The sequence below is a fragment of the Muscardinus avellanarius genome (assembly GCF_963383645.1).
Source record: "Muscardinus avellanarius genome assembly, chromosome: 16".
Classification (NCBI taxonomy): Eukaryota; Metazoa; Chordata; class Mammalia; order Rodentia; family Gliridae; genus Muscardinus; species Muscardinus avellanarius.
The window spans coordinates 33,164,886-33,189,409 of NC_137802.1; the positions used below are offsets into that span (position 1 = coordinate 33,164,886).

Sequence of the window (24,524 nt, forward strand, 5' to 3'; positions counted from 1 at the left end):
ACTCAGCACAGTGGCTCAGGAGTGCGCTCTGTTCCACAGGTACCGTACCCTACCCTGCACCCTGCCTTCTTGGGGGTACTGGGGACTGAACTTAGGGGCATTCTACCTACCTCTCTGAGCTATACGCCCACCCCTATTTTTTTTTTTAAACAGGGTTTCACTAAATTGTGGAGGCTACCTTTGATCCTCTTGTCTCAATCTTCTAAGTCTTGGGATTATAGGCAGGGGCCACAACGCCCAGCTCTATTTTTTTTATTTTGAAACAGGGTCTTCCTAAGTTTCTGGGGGTCTCTCAAAGTTGTAAGCCTGCCCTGTAACCTGAGATCCTGTTTCACCCTTCCATGTACTGGGATTACAGGTACACACCACCATGCCCAGTTTAAGATTTTTATAATCTAGAATAGTATAACCATAAGAGCCGATTTGAGTATCCAGTGATCCTCATTAAGATAGGCAAAACTTTACTATATATAGAAAGTCTCTCTCTCTCTCTCTCTCTCTTTTTGTGGCACTGGGGGTGGAACCCAGAGGCTTTCTACCTATGGGCTATACTCCCAGACCTATTTTATACTTTATTTGGAAACAGGGTCGCACTAAGTTGTCGAGAGCCTCACTAAGTAGCTGAGGCTGGCTTCGAACCTGTGTGATCCTCCTGTCTCAGTCTACCAAGTGCGGGGATTACAAGCGTGCGCCACCACGCCTGGCAAAAAAGTCTCTTATAGAAGCAAAAGAGCATTTTAATGCTTTTTTTGTGTGTGTGGTAATGGGGGTGGAACTCAGAGGCTTTTTTTTTTTTTTTTTTTTACCTCCAGGCTATACTCCCAGGCCTATTTTATATTTTATTTGGAAACAGGGTCTCACTAAGTTGCTGAGAGCCTCACTAAGTAGCTGAGGCTGGCTTCAAACCTGTGCAATCCTCCTGTCTCAGCCTCCCAAGCGTAGGGATTACAAGCGTGCACCACCATGCTCGGCTCTTTATTTTGAAACAGGGTCTTAGTTGCAGAGGGACTTCCTAAGTAGCTGAGGCTGGCCTGAACTGAGAACTACGATCTCCCATTTCAGCCTCCCAAATGCTGGGATTACAAGCGTGTGCCACCACACTCAGCTTAATGCTCTAAATTTTTAAAAATAAAAACACTTCCCCCCCTCCCCAAAGTGTTAAGTTGAGAGGCTCAGTGTATGGGAACAAGAGGAACTTCTCTTTGGCACAGTATTCCCACAAATTTCTAAACACTTGGTGATTTCTTAGGAAAAATGGTAAGAGGAGCTACATCCTCACACAAATATACTAGTTCCACTACTTGCTCTTTAAGTCGGGCAAGTTACTTAATTGCTCAATGCCTGAGTATTCTTATCATAAAATGCAGATAATGTCAACCACCTCACTGGCTTCTTATAAGGATTGAATGCAAATGTATGTGAAGGGCCTGGTGCCAGGTCTGACATACAGTGAATGCTCAATAAGCAGAATGTGCCGTTATTATTCTATGTCATTTCGTTGCCTATCACACAGGGTGGCAGACTTAGGGTGGATAAACCAGAACAGAGAGCGACTGTACTTAGAGACAGAGATGGTCTCCGTGTCTGAGCAGTCTACTGCTGGCTCAGCGATCATTGTGGGAAACATTACCAACACGTACGAATGACTAATCTGAATTAAGGTGAAATATCCAGCTACTGCCTACTCACTTGCAAGTCACTTAGTTATGATTAATACAGTATATAAGATACTACATTTATAAGGCTAATAATGACATAAAAGAACTATAAGACAACGAATTCTTAAGAGACACACTTATACTCATTTAAGGAAAGTGAAATGTCCCTTTGAGAAAGAGGACTTAAAATCTTTGAAGAAATGCAGAGGATGTGATTGCAGAAACGAAAACTATAGTCAAGAAACCCCACTTTGACGAAGGGCTTATCTGTCCGGCATCTACAATCTCTTTCTAGAAGATGTGCTTTTATCACTCTACCTCCTGCTTGGAACCAAGGCTTCAATTTGATGATGCAAATTCTCTAGAAGAAGCCTAACAGCAGCAAATTGGAAAAATAGAAGAAATAATAGCAGTGCTCTCTTTTCAGTTAGGTTTTAAAATTTGGGCCCAAGTCAGGCTTGAAGTTGAGGCTATTTGCATGGTCTGTTCTGCCACTACTAGAGAAAGGCTACAGGCCCCTGCCTCTGCTGGTCCATCTGTAATGGGGGAGGGGTTCCTTCTCCTCAGCACTGCTGGGGGGGGCGTGTTTCCAAACGTGACACCGCCCACCCGAGCATCAACAAGCAAATTATAAACCATGTCAATCCAGCTAATGCAAAGCTGTAATCCTCTTTAACAAGAGATCAAATCACCACCGTGAGTTATGCTCATTCTGTAATCTGATAAGAGGAGAGGGAGCCACTGATAAAAGAGCAATGGGAGCCGTTAATGGCGCTGGTAAAAGGCAGCCCAGTTAAAACATGGCTCTTGTTCCTGCTGATTAGATCAGTGTTGCATATTTGCCTGGACTTGTTTCACCTGTCAGAATAACCAGTGTCTTTTTAGGAGATAAGAAGCCTCAGAGAAAACATCTGTATTTTAACCACTCTTGCCTGACAGTTTTTAACCCACGGAAAATGCTCTATGGAGGGTATTCCTGGGTTATCGGATGTGTTCTGAAATGCTGAGCAAGCTACGCTAGACGGTTTCACAACCATCAGTGCATATTTCTACCAAATAAAGGGGTAAAGCAGAAAAGGTGGGGTAAAAGATGGTTTAGGCAACTTCTGGGTTTCCCCTGGGGGACAGGAATATCACCAGCAGAGTGGTAGAATATGCCCATATTTAGGGTGCAGACCCATACACAAAAAAAATGGCAAGCAGAAGACAAATTGCCTGCACAAATTCTATTATACCAAGCACCTCAAGTACAACATGGCAGTGATGTTGACAAAGCACTTTACAAGACCCGTCACATTTGTACATTTCTTTTCTAAAACTCCGGATGTAAAACAAAAATGTATTTGGTGCTTAGTCCTTATCAAAGGAGCCTCTCCTTTTTCTTTTTTAACGCCAGCAGCTTTATAAAAGGAGCAGGAAAAGATGTTTTTGGGGAGAGAGAATGGGTGCTAAAATTAATAACCTTCCTGTTCCTGTTGAGAGTTTCTTTGAGTTTTTTGCAAAAGAGACATAGTAACTCAAAGATGTTGGTAACATTTTTAGAATAAGGAAAAAGAGTTACATGGAAAAATATAATCACCTACACATATTTAACAGACAGTAAAGAATCGAGTTTACCAAGGACTCCTTGAGGCAGCAGTTAGTGCAAGGCGCAAACCTGTTTTCAGGAGCTGACATTCAGCTGGATGCCCTCTCTTGGGCTTTGCCTTAGGGGCAGCCAAACCGCACCCAGCGAGGCGCCCACGCTCCTGGCCCTGTCCTAGGCCTAGGCCTGGTCAGCATCAGTGTCAGCAGAGATCTCGAGAGATGCACCTCTGCCTGTCACTGTAGCACTGCTTCTCTTTCAACCACAATAGCATGACCATCTGACCTCCACCAATACAATAAATGACAAAGAAGTCATTTCTTTAAGTCTACCTCATACCCGGTGGGCTGAGACAGGAGGATCACAGGTCTGTAGCCAATCTCAGCAATTTCGGGAGACCTTGTTGCAAAATAAAAAATAAAATAGGGATTGGGGGGTATAGCTTGAAGGTAGAATGCCCCTGGGTTCAATCTCCAGCACCACAAAGAAAGGGGGGGGGGTCCTGCCTCAGAGGGCTGTCAAAAACAGACAAGAGGTAGCTGATTATTTCCACGACAGTCAAATACTTTGTATGTCAACCATAGGAAAAGATTATTTGCATTTTTATAGTAAACTCCCTCTGGACTAACAGAGCCCTGGGGGTTTTGTGCCATGTAAAGCAAGCTGTTTCTAAAATGTTCTTGATAAGCTTAGAATAACTTCAACAAAGAAGTGGACAGCAACCCTGTGCACCATTCAAGTGTAGTGACTTGCTCGTGCTGGTGAAAATATGTTCAGAGTGAGATGCTGTCTCTCCTCCTTGGGCCAATGATAACTGTCTCTTCTACAGAATCCCAGGATTCCTTGCCTCTTAGCAAAGATGCCTGGGAGCTGAGTTGCCCAGTGCCAAGAGTATCAAAGGCTTAGCAGAGCCACTGATCACTTTCAGGCTCACGCTAACCTCCCCCCTCACACGTAGACATGTGTATATGTATGGGCAAAGTGGGATTTCACCCAAGCTGGGAATGGTCGTTAGGCAGGCAACGGCAGCCACCTGGCTGCCTCATAACTGAGAAGAAAACAGATCTACTGAACCAGCACATATAAACTACCAAAGCTACAGGAGACTCACAAAGAGACCTGAGCATTTAAATCAGGATCCCAAGTATACTTGGAAAAAAAAAAGTTCCCATGGGAAATTTAGTAACACAGGGACTCAGCTGGGCTGCTGTGCATTTAAAAAGGTTTAGGAAAAAAAACAGAGCCAGGTGTAGGGGTGCACACTTGTAATCCCAGTACTTGGGGAAACTGAGACAGAAGCATCGCGGGTTCATGGCCAGCCTCATCTACTCAGTGAGGCCCTCCACAACTTAGTGAGACCCTGTTTCAAATAAAAAATAGGGCTGGGGGTATAATTTGGAGAATGCCCCTGGGCTCAACCCCAGTTCCACACACACAAAAAGAGAATCAGTAAAGAGAAAAATTCCTAGCATGAGTAAAGAATTTGTATCTGCAAAAATTAACTAAATAGATAACACTACATATACCACACCATGAAACAAAACAAAGATGCCACTACCTTTGTAAAGATCTTTTTACAGAGCACTTCTTTCTACTTCTCCCCTCTCTTAATCAGAGCTGTGTTCCAGTTTCAATTCTATTCAACCAAGTGCAAATTTACTGAGCTCAAACTGGACAAGAGATATAGGAGATTCAGGGATGACCACTTGGGCCTTCCCCCAAGTGCCCCCACTGGGCAGTAAGACTGCTGGCAATAAGGCCTGTTTAGGTCTGTGAGACAATAAACTAGAACTAAGGTCAAACTGGAGGAGGACTGTCTCCAGGCCCAGGTAAGCCAGCAACCACAGAGGAGGCTGCCCCTAAGAACAAAAAGCTGAAAAGGCAGGAAATTTTATGTTACCTTTACTTGATCACAATTAAAAGGGAGCTGGGCGTGGTGGCTCACACTTGTAATCCCAATATTTAGGAGGCTGAGACAGAAGGATCGGGGTCTGCAGACAGCTTCTTAGTGAGGCCCTTTGCAACTCAGTGAGACCCTGCTTCAAAATAACGAATAAAAAATAGGGCCGAGGGGGGGGGGGCAGCACGGAAGTAGAATGCCCCTGGGCATCCCCAATACCACAAGGGAAAGAAAGAAAGAAGGAAAGAAAAAAAGAGAGAGAGAGAAGGAAAGAAATAAAGAAATAAGGAAAGAAAGAAAGAAAGAGGCATGGTGGTACACATCTGTAATACCAATACTTAGGTTGGGAGGCTGAGACAGGAAGATCTCAGATTGGAGGCCACCTTCAGCAACTCAGAAAGACTCTGTTTCAAAATAAAGATAAAAAAGGCTGGGGCCAGGCTTGGTGTACACATTAATATTGGGAGGCTGAAACAAGAGGATCACAGTTTCAAGAACAACCTCAGGAATGTAGCCTCTGATTCTCAATGACTTAGAAAAGACCCTGTTTCGCTTGTAATCCCCGCTTAGGAGGTGGAGACAGGAGGGTCGCGCAGGTTCGAAGCTAGCCTTGCTGGCTTAAGAGACCCTGTTTCCAAATAAAAAGTACAAAACAGGTCTGGGAATGTAGCCCAGAGGAGGAAGGGTTTCCAGGAACCCCAGCACCACCACCAAAAGAAAAAAAAACAAGCAAAATTTTAAAAAGGGTTGGGTGTGTAGCTCAGAGGTAGAAAGTCCCTGGGTTCAATACCTAGCTAGAACAAAAAAAAAAGAGTAAGGGAGTGGGTCAGTGAGTGTTAAAAGGAGTAGCTAGGCATTAAAAAGCCAACAGGTCTACCATCCCGGTACTTAGAAGCTGAGATGAGAGGATCGCAGGTCTGAGGCCAGTGTGTGTTAACTTAGACCCTATTTCAAAATAGGAAATGAAAAGGGTTAGCAGTATAGCTCAGAGGATAGAGGATCCTGGGTTCAATCCCCAGCATAACACGCGAGCGTGCGCGCGTGTGTGTGCGTGCACGCGTGTGTTTCTCCTTTCTCTCTCTCTCTCTGTCGTATCAATTTAGTAATTTAGTATAGAAAACAGAGCACAGAGATCTTTCCCTTATATACTTCAAAAGAGAAATAATCAAGCCGGGCGTGGTGGCGCACACTTGTAATCCCAGCACTTGGGAGGCTGAGACAGGAGGATGGCACAGGTTCGAAGCCAGACTCAGCTACTGAGTGAGGCTCTCAGCAACTCAGTGAGCTCCTGTTTCCAAATAAAATGTAAAATAGGTCTGGGAGTGTAGCCCAGGGGTAGAAAACTTCTGGGTTCAAAAAAAAAAAGAAAAAAAAAAAGAGAGAGAGAGAAAAAGAGAAATAATCAGAGCCTCTCTATATTTTATGTACATAATTCTAAAAATGAAAACATTTTTGTTGATATAAATATAAGCTTATTGTAAAAAAAATCAAATACAATGAAATATAAAAAAAAAAAGTGTCTTTCACTTCACCCCACCCTACAATAAACGCACCAAGAATTGGTGCTGTTGCTCAAATTTGTCTTTTTTTTTTTTTGATACTGGGGTGGAACCCAGGGGTCTTCCACCTCTGGGCTATATTCCCAGACCTATTTTATATTCTGAGAGGCAACAGGAAAGTTCTGATTATTTCTATTTTATGTTCTGTATTTTGAAACAGGGCCTCACTAAGTCACTGAGGCTGACTTCAAACCTGCGATTATAATTGTTAGAATATCAGTATCACTGCATACCACTTTCTTCAAGTGATGAACTCTGGTTTTGCTAAGTTACACATGTATCATCCTTGAGGAATGTGTGTGTGATTTTGAAATAGAATTTCATGCCATCTGGAAAGGGAATTAAAGTGGTACTTATTTTTCTCTGTAACTCAGATCCAAAATGGGGGGAAAAAAGAAAAAGCTAGCCACCCTTAGGCATTCACTTGCAAAGCACAGAAAAACACTTCAAAGATGTAAATGTACCCAGAACCACTGAGTAGCTGTGTTTGCGCTGAACAAACCAAATGAAAGATAACAACTGTGTTTGCCTAAACTTGCAGATCTACCATATTTTAGGTAAGGGAAGACAAATCTAATGGAGTTTGTTAGCAAACTAAATCCCTGCAGTAAAGCCGGGCGTGGTGGCGCACGCTTGTAATCCCCGCGCTTGGGAGGCTGAGACAGGAGGATCACACGGGTTCGAAGCCAGCCTCAGCTACTTAGTGAGGCTTTCAGCAACTTAGCGAGACCCTGTTTCCAAATAAAATATAAAAAAGGTCTGGGAGTATAGCCTGGAGGTAGAAAGCCCCTGGGTCCCACCCCCAGTACCACAAAATAAATAAATAAATAAATAAATCCCTGCAGTAAAGAGGTTATCCTGAGCCAGGTGTGGTGGTGCACGCTTGTAATCCCTGTGCTTGGGAGGCTGAGACAGGAGGATCGTGCAGGTTCGAACCCGTCTCAGCTGGTTTAAGAGACCCTGTTTCCAAATAAAAATATAAAATAGGTCTGGGAGTATAGCCCAGAGGTAGAAGGGTTTCCAGGAACCCCAGTACCACCACCAAAAAAAAAAAGAAAAAAAGAAATGCTTATTTGGCAATGTTTGTCTAAATTTACATGTTAACCTCTAAAAATCCTACTTCTAGGAACTGACCTAAGGAAATAACTACTGTACCAAGAATATTGGCAAATACAGATGGCAAAATCCACATGCACTTACTTTGACCAGTCTACCATGGCACTTATAATAACAGTTAAAAGCAACTTAAATGTCCCAATAGCAGGCACAGTGGCACATGCCTATAATCCCAGTACTTGGGAGGCTGAACAGAACCATAGGTTTGAGGCAAGCCTGGGCAACTTAGTAAGAGCCTGTTTCTAAATACACACACACACACACACACACACACACACACACACACACACACACACGGGTTAGCTGTGTTGCTCAGTAGAAAACCCTGGGTTCAATCCTCAGTCCCAAAAAACAAAGGTTCCAACAGTTATGAGTGGTTAAATAAATAATATTATAATGTCATTTAAAATTTTAATTTAGTTTTTGGTGGTGCTGGGATACATTTTTAAAATTACTTTAATGACAAGAAAATACTCGGCTCGGACCTCCGGGACCTTTGGGCAGCGCGTCCGCCTAGTGTGCCTGCGCAGCTGCAGCCGCCCAGGTTTCTGAACAATGAATCTCGCACTCCTCCTAGCCGCTTTTTCCCTGGGAATAGCTTCAGCCACTCCAAAATTCGACCAGAATTTAGATACACAGTGGTACCAGTGGAAGGCTACACACAGGAGGCTATATGGCTTGAATGAAGGATGGAGGAGAGCCGTGTGGGAGAACATGAGGATGGTCCAGCTGTACAGCGGGGAATACAGCCTGGGGAGGCTCGGCTTCGCATGGAGAGAACCCCTTTGGGGTCATGACCAATGAGGAATTCAGGCAGGTGAGGAATGGACTTCAGAACCATAAACATAAGGAGGGGAAGATGTTCCACAGCCTCTGTTTGGTGATATCCCCAAGTCTGTGGATTGGCGAGAGAAAGGCTTGGTTCTTGTTGGGCTTTTAGTGCAGTAGGAGCCCTGGAGGGCCAGATGGCCTGGAAAACTGGCCAGCTGGTCGCCCTGAGCGAGCAGAACCTGGTGGACTGTTCTCGACCTCAAGGCAACCAGGGCTGCAATGGCGGGCTAATGGATTTTGCCTTCAAGTATGTTGAGGACAGCAGAGGCCTGGACTCGGAGGAATCTTATCCGTATGAAGCTCAGGATGGAAGCTGTAAGTACAAGCCTGAGTTTTCTGCGGCTAATGACACTGGATATGTGGACATCCCTCAGCGGGAGAAAGCTCTTATGAGGGCATTCGCCAATATTGGGCCCATCTCTGTCGATATTGACGCAGGCCATGCATCCTTCCAGTTTTATAAAGAAGGCATCAACTATGAGCCAGAATGCAGCAGCAAGGACCTGGACCATGGGGTTCTGGTGGTTGGCTACGGGTTTTGAAGGAACGAATTCAAATAAAAGTAACTACTGGCTGGTCAAGAACAGCTGGAGTCCAGAATGGGGTGACAATGGCTATGTAAAAATAAGCAAGGGGAAGAACAATCACTGCGGGATCGCCACCGCGGCCAGCTACCCCACCGTGTGAGCTGACGGACTCTCAGCGGGCCAGAGGGATTTCACCTGGAGACCGATCAAACCTTTATTGCGTAAAATGAAACTCTTTGAATCATTGGAGGATTCAAATTGTGATTTGAATTCTGTGACATTTTTACAAGGGTAAAATGTTACCACTATAACTACTGTTTATAAACAGCTTTATGATAGTGAGGACTCATTGCTTAATTGTAAGACTTGAATTTTCATTTTTTAAAAGCTTTCTTTACCTTTTAAAATAAATATTAGTGGTGGAAAAAAAGAAAATACTCACAACACACAAAATATAGTAGAATACAACTTCAGGGTCTCGCTAAGTCATGAGGAGCCTCAGTAAGTTGCTGAGGCTTGCTCTGAACCTGTGACCCTCCTGTCTCAGCCTCCCAAGAACTGGGATTACACCATCACACCTGGCTTAGGATAAAATTTTAATTATATAAAGAAGAAAAACACCCTAAAAGGGAACCCACAGACACACACTGAAAGGGAACATCCTAAGACGTTACAAGTGATCATCTGTTTCTATACATGTGCACCCATACATTTTCAGTTCCACATGGTGGCCTGGAAACAACCACAGCCAGTAACAATAAGCACCCTAGGTGGTTTCTAAATACCACTATCAGAAAACAGAAAAACAAGGGCTCCTTCAAGAAAGTCAGATTCTAGAGCCGAAGCAGGGAAAGTCTAAGATAAGCTCTGAACACTTAATTGTGTCAGAGAGCAAAGGAGCATTCAGAAGATGACTGTAGATACCTCAAAAGGATATAAGCCATCTTGAAGGAGCTCCCACTAATCTAGGGCAATTCTTTTTTTTTTTTGTGGTACTGGGGGTGGAACCCAGAGGCTTTCTACCTTCGAGCTATACTCCCAGACCTATTTTTATATTTTATTGCCAGGCATGGTGGCGCACGCTTGTAATCCCAGCACTTGGGAGGCTGAGACAGGAGGACCGCACAGGTTCAAAGCCAGCCTCAGGTACTGAGTGAGGTTCTCAGCAACTTAGTGAGACCCTGTTTCCAAATAAAGTATAAAATAGGTCTGGGGGTATAGCCCAGAGGTAGAAAAGCCCCTGGGTTTCACCCCAGTACCACAAATTAAATGAATGAATGAATGAATGAATGGGCAACCAGTGAGGCAAGGGAGATGTCACAAGAAGGAAGCTAAATAGCTGAGAGCCTCACTAAGTAGCTGAGGCTGGCTTCAAACCTGTGCAATCCTTCTGTCTCAGCCTCCCAAGCGCGGGGATTACAAGTGTGCGCCACCATGCCTGGCAATCTAGGGCAATTCTAACAGTAACTATAACTCATTGAATAAAATAGGAAAGCATGGCCTGGCGTGGTGGCGCACGCTTGTAATCCCCGCGCATGGGAGGCAGAGACAGGAGGATCTCGCAGGTTTGAAGCCAGGCGCGCGCTGGCTTAGGAGACCCTGTTTCCAAATAAAAATGTAAAAATAGGTCTGGGAGTGTAGCCCGGAGGTAGAAGGGCTTCCAGGAACCCCAGTACCACCAAAAAAAAAAAAAAAAAAAAAAGGAAAGCATGAGTCCAAGTTGCTGAAAATGAACCAGTGAATCTAATGAAATGTGGGAGAAGAAGCCCTGAATTATAGTAGAATATAGTTTAAATGAGAACATATAGAACAAATTATTCTTTTAAAAAGTTTACCTCTGAGCCGGGCGTGGTGGCCCACGCTTGTAATCCCAGCATTCGGGAGGCTGAGACTGGAGGATCGCAGTTCGCGGACAGCCTCAGCTACTTAGTGAGGCCCCCAGCAACTCAGTGAGATCCTGTTTCAAAATAAAGAATAAAAAATTGGGCAGGGGGTATACCTCGGAGGTCAAATGCCTCTGGGTTCCATCCCCAACCCCCCCCCCACACACACACACAAAGTTTACCTCTGAACTGTAATGAATTCCACTTTTTTTCTTTTCATGTATTTCTATCATTTCAGTTTTATAAAATAAGTATGTAATTATTTCTTTTTTGTGTATGGTACTGGGGATTGACTGAGGGGTGTTCTACTTCTGAGCAATACTCCCAGCCCTATTTTATTTTTATTTTGAATCACATTCTAAGTTGCTGAGGCTGGTTATAAACCTGTGATACTCCGGTCTCCATATCCTAAGTACTGGGATTACAAACATGCACTACTACCACACACAGAGAGAGAGAGAGAGAGGAGAGAGAGGAGAGAGAGAGAGAGAGAGAGAGAGAGAGAGAGAGAGAGGGAGAGGGAGAGGGAGAGGGAGAGGGAGAGGGAGAGGGAGAGGGAGAGGGAGAGGGAGAGGGAGAGGGAGAGGGAGAGGGAGAGGGAGGGAGAGGGAGAGAGGGAGAGAGGGAGAGAGGGAGAGAGGGAGAGAGAGAGGGAGGGAGGGAGGGAGGGAGAGAGGGAGAGAGAGAGGGAGGGAGGGAGGGAGGGAGGGAGAGAGAGAGAGAGAGAGAGAGAGAGTACTAGTAGCAATTTATCTCTGAACTATACCCTAGCCCTATTTTCTATTTTATTTTTGTTTTGAAACAAGGTCTTCCTAAGTCTCTGAAGGTCCTGATAAATTGCTGAAGCTGGCTTGAACCTGCAATCCTGTCTCAGCCTCCAAAGTACCCAGCTAGCCGGTCGTGGTGGTGCACGCTTGTAATCCCCGCGCTTGGGAGGCAGAGACAGGAGAATCACGCAGGTTTCCAAATAAAAATATAAAATTAGGTCTCGGAGTGTAGCCCGGAGGTAGAAGGGTTTCCAGGAACCCCAGTACCACGAAAAAAACACCAAAAACAAACAAACAAACAAACAAACAAAAAACAAAGTACCCGGCTATAAGCATGGAATTGTTTGGCAAAAACATTCATAATTCTCAACAAAAACCTCAACAAATGCAACATGCACATCTGTATCTACAGCAATCTCTAGAGCCATTCAGAAAAGAGAATATTCACAAACCCCCAAAGCTCACAACATGAACTTGTGATGTCCTGATGCTCTGTTCCAGAAAGGAGCTCATATATCCTAGACAGGTGGACTAAAGTTAAAAACAAAACCACCACCAGAGGCAGCATTGAGGGGTACGGAAATTTTTGATTTGGCTTTACAGTAATTATGGGAGTGAAGACATGTGACAAGGACCCTTGCTATGATGCCAATGACAAATGGTTAACTGATAAGAAGAAGCAGGAGGGTGACAGGCTGTAGAAGAGGTCAATATCAGGCTGTCATGAAGCTGTTTGAGACACGTAATTAATCTATTACTCACCTGGCATCATCATTCATTGTAGTATGGTCAATAGGTGCCATGAAGCTCAGGAGCTTGCTAAGGACATGAAACCTAAACAGAGCAAGAAAGAACAGGCAGCAACATTAGTAACTACTAACCTAGCCAAGGAAACACATCCTTTGAATTAACACACTCTGGAACTCATCAAAGGGACATCCACAGTGGAATAGAAAAAAAATTAATAAACACCATGCACATTATTATTTTTCCATTAATACCACAGAAAAAGAGTTCAACAAATGTAAATGACAGCTGGGTGTGGTGGTGCATGCCTGTAATCCCAGTACCTGGGGGACTGAGACGGAAGGACTGCATGTTTAAGACCAGCCTCAGCAACTTAGTGAGACTCAGCAACCTAACAACACCTTGTTTTTTTATTTATTTATTTATTTATTTATTTATTTATTTATTTATTTATTTATTTATTTATTGGTGGTACGGGGGTTCCTGGAAGCCCTTCTACTTCCGGGCTACACTCCCAGACCTATTTTATATTTTTATTTGGAAACAGGGTCTCTTAAGCCAGTGATCCTGGCTTCAAACCTGCACGATCTTCCTGTCTCTGCCTCCCAAGCGCGGGGATTACAAGCGTGCACCACCACGCCCAGCAAAACCTTGTTTTAAAACAAAACAAAAGGGGCTGGGAGCGTAGCTTGGTGGTAGACCTGGGTTCAATGTCCAGGACCACATGCACGTGTGCGTGCGTGCGCGTACACACACACGCACACGCACACACACACAGTAAATGACAATAGTTCAACAGAGATCCATTTATACCACAACTCAAAAAAAGAGTCGAGCTGGGCATGGTGGCACATGCTTGTAATCCCCACGCTTGGGAGGCAGAGACAGGAGGATCGCGCTGGTTCGGAGCCAGTCTTGCTGGCTTAAGAGACCCTGTTTCCAAAAATAAAAAAGTATAAAATAGGTCTGAGAGTGTAGCCTGGAGGTAGAAGGGTTTCCAGGAACCCCAGTACCACCAAAAAAAGAACTGAACAAATATATGACCCGTTGCATTCATCATAGCGGAAGAGGCTTGTATGACTACATACATACACACACATATATGTATGTGTATATATATATATATATATTTTTTTTTTCTTTTTTGCAGGTCTGGAGATGGAACCCAGGGGCATTTAACCTCTGAGCTATGCCCCCTGCCCTATTTTTTCTTCTTTATTTTTGAAACAGGGTCTCGCTAAATTGCAGAGGGCCTCACTAAGTAGCTGAGGCTGTCCGCGAACCGTGATCCTCCTGTCTCAGCCTCCCAAATGCTGGGATTACAAGCGTGTGCCACCATGCCCGGCTGTGTGTGTGTGTGTGTGTGTGTGTGTGTGTGTGTGTGTGTTGTGTTTGTGTGTGTGTGTGTGTGTGTGTTGGTACTGGGGTTCCTGGAAGCCCTTCTACCTTCGGGCTACACTCCGAGACCTATTTTTTACATTTTTATTTGGAAACAGGGTCTCCTAAGCCAGCATGCAAGGCTGGCTTCGAACCTGCATGATCCTCCTGCCTCTGCCTCCCAAGCGCGGGGATTACAAGCGTGTACCACCACACCCGGCTTGTGTATATATTTCTAATAAAAACACCTCTACTTGGACAAAACACTATCTACAAACAAAAGTATAATAAATATTTTCTCATGTGCATAATGTTTTAGCTATCTATCCATCTATCTATCTATTTATTTATTTTTATTTTTGTTTTGTGGTACTGGGGAAGGAACCCAGGGGCGTTCTACCTCCGAGCTACACCCCAGCCCTACATTTGTTCTTTATTTTGAAAAAAGGTCTCACTGAGTTGCAAAGGGCTTCACTAAGTAGTGAACTGCGATCCTCCTGTCTCAGCCTTTCAAGTGCTGGGATTACAAGCATCCATCACCACGCCTAGCTATTTACTTATTTATACATTTATACATTTATTTATTTATTTATTTATTTATTTATTTAGCAGTACTGGGGATTGAACCCAGGGGCATTCGACCTCTGAGTTACATGCCTAGTCCTATTTTTTATTCTTTAAAACAGCGTCTCACTAAGTTGCAGAGGGCCTATGTAGATGAGGCTGGCCACGAACCTATGATCCTCCTGTTTCAGCCTCCCAAGTACTGGGATTATAAGCAGGTGCCACCATGCCCAGCTATGTTTTATCTCTTTAAAAATATTTTTACACATATCAAATGATTCAATCTTCTACTGTACACTCACAACTTAAGCCTCCTAAACTTCATTCTTCTTTCCACAAATACATTTTTTGTATGTGGTCCTGGGGATTGAACCCAGGGGCATTCTACCTCCGAGCTACATCCCGAGCCCTATTTTTTTTTTTAAGTCTTTATTTTGAAACAGGGTCTCAGTAAGTTGCGGAGGGCTTCACTAAGTAGCTGAGGCTGGTCACGAACCTATGATGTTCCTTTCTCAGCCGCCCAAGTACTGGGATCACAAGCATGTGCCACCAAACCTGAATTCCCACAGATTTTAAGTCTCAAATTTCATTCTTTTTCTCAACACCTGAATTTTACAAGAATAAAAGAGAGGGACTAGGAAGAGGTAGAACACTTGCCTAGTGTGTGCAAAGCCATGGGTTTGTTACCCAGAATCACAAAACAACAGCAGCAACAACAACAACAAATAATAACAATAAGATTTTACTCAGTCTAAGAATAATTTAAAAAGGTATAAATTCATTGTAAAAAAGTTAGAACAAAAAAACACACAAAAAAGGACAAACGGTTCTGCACGTACAGACAACTGTTAGTTAGCTATGTTTGTTTTACATAGTGACCCTTTTATACATACACATATACAGTTTCATATTCTTTATTTTTCACTTAGCATCATCCTATAAACAATGTCTGAATTGGCTGCACACAACTCCAGAAGAAGTATAGTGACATATTTTTATATTTTTGAACATTTATACTGCATCCAATTTCCAACTTTATGTGTGTGGTACTGGGGGTGGAACTCAGGGGCCTTCTACCTCCAAGCTATACCCCCAGCACTTTCTTATTTTTTTGTTTTTGAAACAAGGTATCACTAAGTTGATTGATAGCCTCACTAAGTTGCTGGGGCTGGCTGCAAGTGTGCAACCCTCCTATCCCAGCCTCCTAAGTACTGGGATTACAGGCATGTGCTACCATACCCCGCTCCAATTTTCAACTTTTTATAAAATGAAGAAAAAAATTAAAAAGCTCTTTGAATCAAAGTTTAAAAAAAATCTGTGTAGTTATCCTCTAGTTATAAAAATATACAACTCTTATAGAGAAAACCCAAATACAGAAATGTATAGACTGGCTGGGTGTGGTGGCACACGCTTGTAATCCCCGCGCTTGGGAGGCGGAGACAGGAGGATCACGCAGGTTTGAAGCCAGCCATGCTGGCTTAAGAGACCATGTTAAAAAAAAAAAAAAAAAAGGCATAAAATAGGTCTGGGAGTATAGCCCGGAGGTAGAAGGGTTTCCAGGAAGCCCAGTACCATGAAAAAAAAAAATAATATTGAAATGATTATTTCTCAGGGATAGGACTACAGGAGATGTTTCAGTCTATATATTTCTTTTCTTTCTTTCTCTCTCTCTCTCTCTTTTTTTTTTTTTTTTTTGTGGTACTGGGCTTCCTGGAAACCCTTCTACCTCTGGGCTGCACTCACAGACCTATTCTATATTTTTATTTGGAAACAGGGTCTCTTAAGCCAGCGGAGGCTGGCTTCGATCCTGCGCGATCCTCCTGTCTCTGCTTCCCAAGCACGGGGATTACAAGCATGCGCATTACAAGCATGCGCCACCACACCTGGCTTCAATATTGATTTTAAATAATTAAAATGTAGCCAGGCGTGGTAGTGTACTCCTATTATAATCCCAGCACTTGGGAGGCTGAGACAGGAGGATCACAGGTTCAGGGCTAGCCTCACCTACTCAGTGAGGCCTTCTGCAACTTGCTGAGACTCTGCTTCAAAATAAAGAATACAAAATAGGACTGGGCGTGGTGGCCCATGCTTGTAATCCCAGTGCTTGGGAGGCTGAGACAGGAGGACCATGCAGGTTCGAAGCCAGCCTCAGCTACTGAGTGAGGCTCTCAGCTACTTAGTGAGATCCTGTTTCCAAACAAAGTGTAAGATAGGTCTGGTAGTATAACCCAGAGGTAGAAAAACCCCTGGGTTCAACCCGTAGTACCCCCACACACACACAAAATAGGACTATAGCTCAGAGGTAAATGCCCCTGAGTTCCATATCTAGTTCTGCAGAAAAAACAAAAAGAAAAATGTTAATTTGGGTGCAGCATTTCTCATGTACAAACAAATGTAAACAATATAATTGTGTGTTTGTGTGTGTGTGTGTGTGTGTGTGTGTGTGTGTGTGGCTGGAGATGGAACCCAGGGGCATTTTAACTTAAGCCTTGCTGGCTTAAGAGACCCTGTTTCCAAATAAAGATAAAAAAAAAAAAAACAAACATATTAAGCCGGACATGGTGGCACATGCTTGTAATTCCAGTACTTGGGAGGCTGAGACAGGAAGATCAGCAAGTAGTGAGACTCTCAGCAACCTAGCCAGACCTTGTTTCAAAATAAAAATAAAATTGGGCTGGGAGTGTAGAAAGGCATGCACAAGCATATGGTAATTTATATTAGAACTTTTGTCATTTAATTTTTTTTTCTGGGGGGAGCTGTGACAATTTAATCCAGGAACATTCTACCTCGGATGTTGATAATCCCAGGCAGAATGCTCCTGGGTTCAATCTCCAGTATTAAAACAAAAATAAAAAATAAAAATGTATAGCTGGGTGTGGTGGTGCATGCTTGTAATCCCAGTATTTGGGAGGCTGAGACAGAAGGATCTTGGTTGGCGAACAGCCTCAGCTACTATTTAGTGAGACCACTGGCAACTCAGTGAGATCCTGTTTCAAGATAAAAGAATAAAAAATAGGGCTGGGGGTGCAGCTCAGAAGTAGAATGCCCTTGCATTTCATCCGCAGTACTGCAACAAACAAACATACATTAAAAGTGAGGTGTGAAGCCAGATGTGGTGTCACACACTTGTAATTCAGCATCTGGGAGGCTGAGACAGGAGGATCACAGTTCAATGACAGCCTCAGCTACTAGTGAGGCCCTTTCCAACTCAGTGACAGCCTGTTTCAAAATAAAAAATAAAAAATAGGACTAGAGTTGTAGCTCAGAGGTTAGAATGCCTGTGGGTTCCATCCCTAGTACCCCCCCAAAAAAAAAAGTGGGGTGTGGTGGCAGTAATCCCAGTACTTGGGAGGCTCAAATCGGAGGATTGCATATTTGCAGCCTCAGCAACATAGTGAGGACCTCTGTAACTTACTGAGACCCTGTTTCAAACTAAAAATAAAATGGGGCTAGGGACATAGCTCCGAGGTAGAATGTTCCTGGATTCAATTGTCACAACTCCCCCCAGAAAAAAAATTAAATGACAAAAGTTCTAATATAAATTACCATATGCTTGTGCATGCCTTTCTATGAAATAGTTTGAGATGTAAAACTGCTGAATTAAATTACATGCACAGATAGTTTCAAAATAAAAAAAAAGAGCTGGGCGTGGTGGCGCATGCTTGTAATCCTCGTGCTTGGGAGGTGGAGACAGGAGGATCCCGCAGGTTTGAAGCCAGCCTTGCTGGCTTAAGAGACCCTGTTTCCAAATAAAAATATAAAATAGGTCTGGGAGTGTAGCTCAGAGGTAGAAGGGCTTCCAGGAACCCCAGTACCACAAAAAAAAAAAAAAAAAAAAAAAAAAAGAAGAAGATTCCCTGGTTTCAATCCCAGGCAGCACAAAAATTAAATAAAATAGGTCTGGGCCGGGTGTGGTGGTGTACACTTCTAATCCTCATGCTTGGCAGGTGGAGACAGGAGGATAGCACAGGTTCGAAGCCAAGAGACCCTGTTTCCAAATAAAAAACATAAAATGGGTCTGGGAGTATAGCCTGGAGGTAGAAGGTCCCTGGGTTCCATCCCCAGTACCACCAAAAATAAATAAATAAATGAAATAAAATAGGTCTTGGAATATTGAAGTAGAACCTCCTTGGGTTTCAACCCAGGGTTCTACACACTCAAACTATGATTTTGTGGTATGTACTGTAATGTGGTGCACTTCGTCTGCTCTCAGTGCTGCTGAGGATGGGTGATTTTTTTTTTTTTTTTGTGGTATTAGGGATGAAACCCAGGGGCCTTTTTTACCTCCAGGCTACATTCCCAGACCTATTTAATATTTTGTTTGGAAACAAGGTTTCACTAAGTTCCTGAGAGCCTCACTAAGTAGCTGAGGCTGGCTTTGAACCTGCACTATCTTCCTGTTTCAGCCTCCCAAGTACTGGTGTTACAAGCGTACAGTACCATGTCTACCTGAATATTTTAATATTAGCATATTTTTATCAACCATACTATGAAAAATATAATTTTGTTGTGAAAGAACAGACCAGCACAATATGTGTGGGTGGTGCTAAGGATCAAACTCCTGGTCTCACACATGCTAGGCACATGCTCTCTTACTGAGCTATACTCCCAGCCTCAAAATCTCATTACTAAAGGCCCAAGAACTTGATACATTCACATTATGATTAAATAAACTTATCTATAATGCTGAGTGAAATACTAGTAATTAATCATTAATAATTATTTGCAAGCCGGACGTGGTGGCACAGGCTTGTAACCCCCGCACTTGGGAGGTGGAGACAGGAGGATTGCGCAGGTTTGAAGCCAGCCACGCTGGCTTAAGAGACCCTGTTTCCAAATAAAAAAGTATAAAAATAGGTCTGGGAGTGTAGCCCAGAGGTAGAAGGGCTTCCAGGAACCCCAGTACGACCACAAGAAAGGAAGGAAGGAAGGAGAGAAAATGAAATAAATAAATAAAAGGCATTTTCCTTTCTCAATTCTTTTTTTCCACAGTATTGGGAATTGAACCCAGGGTCATGCTACCACCAAGCTACACCCTCACCCCTATATTTTTTATTTATTTTGAAACAGAATCTCACTGAGTTGCAAAGGACCTAACTAAGTAACTGAGGCTGGCTGCAAACCCGGATCCTCCTGTTAGCCTCCCCAGTGTGATTACAAGCGTGCGCCACCACGCCCAGCTGGGCCAGGATTTGAACCCAAGTCTCCTAATTTGAAATCCTGAGCTCCTCTCTCTAGAAAACACCTATGGCCTCATTAAGCTATAGTTTTTAAGCATAGCATTGGAGAAAAATCTGATCTCAACAGTAAAGAATAAGGTAATCATGAAACCTGGTCATTTACAAAGTATTTTTTTTTGGGGGGGAGGAAGTAGCTACAAAGACTTTATCAAATCATTGAAAATGTTGGCATTTAAGTATTCATGTGCATGCACAGTTACATGGCCTCTTCAGGTCACTGGGGTACTTATGCACACAGGGAAGCAAACGAAACCAGGCTTGGAGCTGCAGGGCTTGGTAACCTGGATGTCCTTCTAAGGGTCTGAGAATGGGGCAGCCGAGGACGGGTCCCTTTGGGGTGACAAAGTACTATCTGAAACATTCTTCCTAAAATATTTGGTGGGAGGAGACAGGCACAGAGAAGGATGCGCCTGCACAAGTAAATGGCTCTATGGCAGAATACTGACCCAGACTTGAACAAGTGACAGCAGCAATAATAATAATGGCAACAAGTACTTCCACAGTGCTTACTATGTACCGGCCCTGTTTTAAAAGCCACATGTACATTTGTCGTTTAATCCTCATGGCAAATTCACCTTGGAGGGAGACAGGAAGATGGTGGCTAAGGAAGATTCTCCAGTAATCGCCTCCCCACAGACACACCAAGCTAAACAGCTATCACGCACCAAATTAACTTTGTAAGAGTTAGGAGATCAGGTAAGAGGCCACAGAGCTGCTTCTGGTTTAACAAGATCCTCACAGAAAACCTACAAGGCTAGTTCTGTACTATTACCACCTCCCCCTTACAGTTTAAAAAATAAAAATAAAAAAAACCCAACAAGCCGGGCGTGGTGGGGCACGCTTATAATCCCCACACCTGGGAGGCGGAGACAGGAGGATCGCACTGGTTCGGAGCCAGCCTCGCTGGCTTAAGAGACCCTGTTTCCAAATAAAGAAAATATAAAAAATAGGTCTGGGAGTGAAGCCCGGAGGTAGAAGGGCTTCCAGGAACCCCAGTACCACCAAAAACAAAAACAAAAAAAACCCCCAACAAACAAAAATCTAATGCAATAAGTTTAAGGGTCTTTCTGAATGGAACTACTGTCACTGTCAAAGCTGGAATTCCAACTGCGGCAGCTTGGCCTTGGAGTACAAGCTCTTAACCTTTACACTAACAGTACCCAGAGAAGCAGGAAGAACTGGAAATCCCAACATATTAAAAAAGTTAAATTATAGCAATTTAACTTGAGATTTAGGAAAAATGACCAAGTCAAGAAATAATGAAAAACAACTTTGTACTTTAGCAAAGTAAAAAAAAAAAAAAAAAGCATTTCCTGATGAGTTCTGTTAAGCATTTTAAAAAGTGAAAGTGGTTTGCACACTTTGCTTCTCTAAAGATCTTTAATAATGAGACAGATCTGCATTTGTCTAAGGGCATTTAATGACAGGCAGGCTCTCTAAGAAGGATGTAGCATTACTTACCTGCCTAAAACCCTTAAGTTTAAGATTTTTGGGGTACGCACCTGAGTCACATGTGGTTACTTTGCTACTGAGGCTCTGTGTATTGATACTGTGTCACTTAAACACACATGATTACCATAGATATGTCTTAAAGTACAGCAATGTCAATTTCTACTCTTAATTTTTTCTTTGGGGGGGTAGTACTGAGGATGGAACCCAGGGGCTTTCTACCTCTGGGCTACATTCCCAGATCTATTTTTATATTTTTATTTGGAAACAGGGTCTCATTAAGTTGCTGAGAGCCTCACTAAGTAACTGAGGGTGGCTTCGAACCTGTAAGGTCCTTGTCTCACCCTCCCAAGTGAGGGAGCTTACGCCCCCACGCCGCCCCCAAACATAGCTCTTATTTTATTGTTCAGTACTAGAGATTGAACCCAGTGACATCCTAACCTTAGAACTACACCTTCAGCCCATTATCATCATTATTATTATTTTAATTTAAAAGAGTCTCATTAAGTGCTGAGGGTCTCACTAAATTCCTAAGGCTGGTATCCAATCTTTTGACTTCCTGTTTCAGTTCCCAAGTACTAGGGTTATAGCTGTGCACCAGGAGGTTTGGCTATATTTATTTATTTATTTATTTATTTATTTATTTATTTATTTATTTATTTATTTATTTATTTATGGTACTGGGGGTGGAACCCAGCGGCTTTCTACCTCTGGGCTATACTCCCAGACCTATTTTATATTTTATTTGCAAACTAAGTTGCTGAGAGCCTCACTAAGTAGCTGAGGCTGGCTTTGAACTTGCACGGTCCTCCTGTCTCAGCCTCCCAAGCACGGGGATTACAAGCGTGCACCACCACGCCCAGCTTGGCTATTTTATTTTATTTATTTTATTTATTTATTTGCGGGTCTGGGGATCGAACTCAGGGGCATTTAACCTCTGAGCTACACCCCCTGCCCTATTTTAGTATTCTTTATTTTGAAACCGGGTCTCACTGAGTTGCAGAGCCTCACTAAGTAGCTGAGGCTGTCCGCGAACCGCGATCCTCCGGTCTCAGCCTCCCAAATGCTGGGATTACAAGTGTGCGCCACCACGCCCAGCTTTGGCTATTTTATTTTAAAATAGGGTCTCAATAGATTGTTGAGGCTGACCTCAATTGTGTGAACCTTCTGCCTCAGCCTCGAGTAGCTAGGATGACAGCATGTACCACTGTGTCTGTGTCTGGCTACTCTCATTCCTTTTGTTCATATTCTTATAAGACTTGTTAAGGAGCTACAAGGGTGGAATTTTCCTAAATTTAGAAACTTCTCTGTTTTCTCATATAAAGTAAATATCTCACCTCATTTAAGGACTATTAACATTCCCTGGAGTCTTCATTTATGTCTTTTTAAAATTAAAATAATTTCAACTATCTTGCCTTTGTTCTATATTATTTCTTTTCTTTTTGCGGTACTGGAGATGGAACTCAGGGCATTCTACCTCTGAGCTACACCCCCAGCCCTATTTTTTATGCTTTATTTTGAAACAGGTCTCACTGAGTTGAGTTGCAAAGGGCCTCACTAAGTACCCGAGGCTGTCTGTGAACCACGGTCCTCCTGTCTGTCTTCCAAATGCTGGGATTACAGGTGTGGGCCACTATGCCCAGCTTTCCCTATTATTTCTTTCAGATAAATACTGGTAATATTGCACACATCTGTTCACAAGAGTAAAACAAAAATAGGAGGACTGCAGGTTTGAGTTAAACTGTAGCAACTTAGCAAGGACCTTAGCAACTTCACGAGACCCCATTTCAAAATAAAATATAAAATGGGCTGGAGATGTAGGACATAGAACTCCCCTGGGTTCAATTCCCAGTTACTTAAACATACACACACACTTGGGGGGGGACAAAAAGGGAAAGAAAGAAAAACTGAATCCTTCGTTATTTTGTCTTTTTTTTTTTTTTTTTTGATACTGGGGATGGAACCCAGGGGCATTCTACCTATGAGAGACACCCCCAGCCCTATTTTTTATTCTTTATTTGGAAACAGGGTCTTACTGAGTTGCAAAGGGCCTCACTAAGTACCTGAGGCTGTCCTTGAACAACGATCCTCCTGTCTCAGCCTCCCAAATGCTGGGATTACAAGCCTGTGCTACCATGCCCAGCTCACTGTTTTTTTTTTTTTTTTTGATTCTTAAAATCAAAATCATCAGAAGAAACATAAAAATGACATGACAGCCAAACTTCAAAAGAGACACAACATGTGTTTAAATATTTTTGCAAAAAGCAACTCACCGAAGTTTCCTTCCTTTGCTGGCTTTCCTATCAACTTTCTTGTGGATTTTGCTTCGTAGCTTCTGGATTGCAAGCCACTGTCTGAGAAATTCACAAGCAACGTTATGCATCATCACCAACAGAAACAGTTAAACATATTGACAAATTGGAATTTTTCTCACTAACAACCCTGCAGAAATCATCAAATTCCTCAAGACAGTCAGGGGCCAAAGTGACTAATCAATTGAAGAGGATTTGTGCAATGGTAAAACACAAATGGCAGCTGGGAAATTCTACAGCAAATTTGGTTAACAATGCTCCTCAGTATCTGGAGTTGCTGTGACAAGCACTAAATCTACCAGTCTACAGGAAACCCCATCACACGGAGGTTTCCTTCTAATGCTTCTGCTGTGCAGCGCCTTCTCTTATTCACCACAACTGCTGGTTGGTTTGAAAACATGAATTCTTTAAAGTTTCCCTCTGCTCATACTCAAGTGCTTTTCTGTGTGTGTACCTTCTAATTTTTGCTCATTTTAATAATTACCCACTTCTTTCTCTCTCTTTCTCTCTCTCTCTCTTTCCCTCTCTCCCTCCATCCCTCCCTTCCTTCCTTCCTTCCTTTTCTTCCTTCCTTCCTTCCTTCCTTCCTTCCTTCCTTCCTTCCTTCCTTCCTTCCTTTCTATGGTAATGGAGGTAGAACCCAGGGGCTTTCTACCTCTGGGCTATACTCCGAGACCTATTTTATACTTTATTTGGAAACAGGGTCTCACTAAGTTGCCGAGAGCCTCACTCAGTAGCTGAGGCTGGTTTCGAACCTATGTAATCCTCCTGTCTCAGCCTCCCAAGCGTGGAGATTACAAGCGTGTGCCATCAAGCCTGGCTTCTCTTTTATTTTTTCCAGTATTGGGGATGGAACGTGGGTGCATTACATTCTTTATTTTGAAACAGGGTCTCACTGAGTCAAACCGTGATCTTCCTGTCTCAGTCTCTCAAATGCTGGGATTACAAGCATGTGCTACCAGGCCCAGAAATTATCCACTTCTTATACTAGCTTAATAGTCATTTAATT

The 24,524-nt window shown here is 43.1% G+C and overlaps 1 protein-coding gene and 1 pseudogene across 3 annotated transcripts in view; one reads left to right on the forward strand and one right to left on the reverse strand.

Annotated features, from left to right (window-relative positions):
• AATF (apoptosis antagonizing transcription factor) overlaps positions 1 to 24,524 on the reverse strand; it is a gene marked incomplete at its 5' end in the record, with an annotated part of 124,430 nt that overhangs the window by 18,084 nt on the left and 81,822 nt on the right. The window contains 2 exons of one of the 2 annotated variants that reach the window (XM_080712600.1): positions 12,589 to 12,660; positions 23,477 to 23,557. In XM_080712600.1, the coding sequence (XP_080568726.1) occupies positions 12,589 to 12,660; positions 23,477 to 23,557 (153 nt within the window). The remainder of the gene's footprint in view (positions 1 to 12,588; positions 12,661 to 23,476; positions 23,558 to 24,524) is intronic. The other variant, XM_080712601.1, reaches the window with a different exon arrangement.
• LOC308275153 (procathepsin L-like) lies at positions 8,374 to 9,336 on the forward strand (annotated as a pseudogene). The gene has a single exon. The product of its transcript is annotated as a procathepsin L-like (transcript).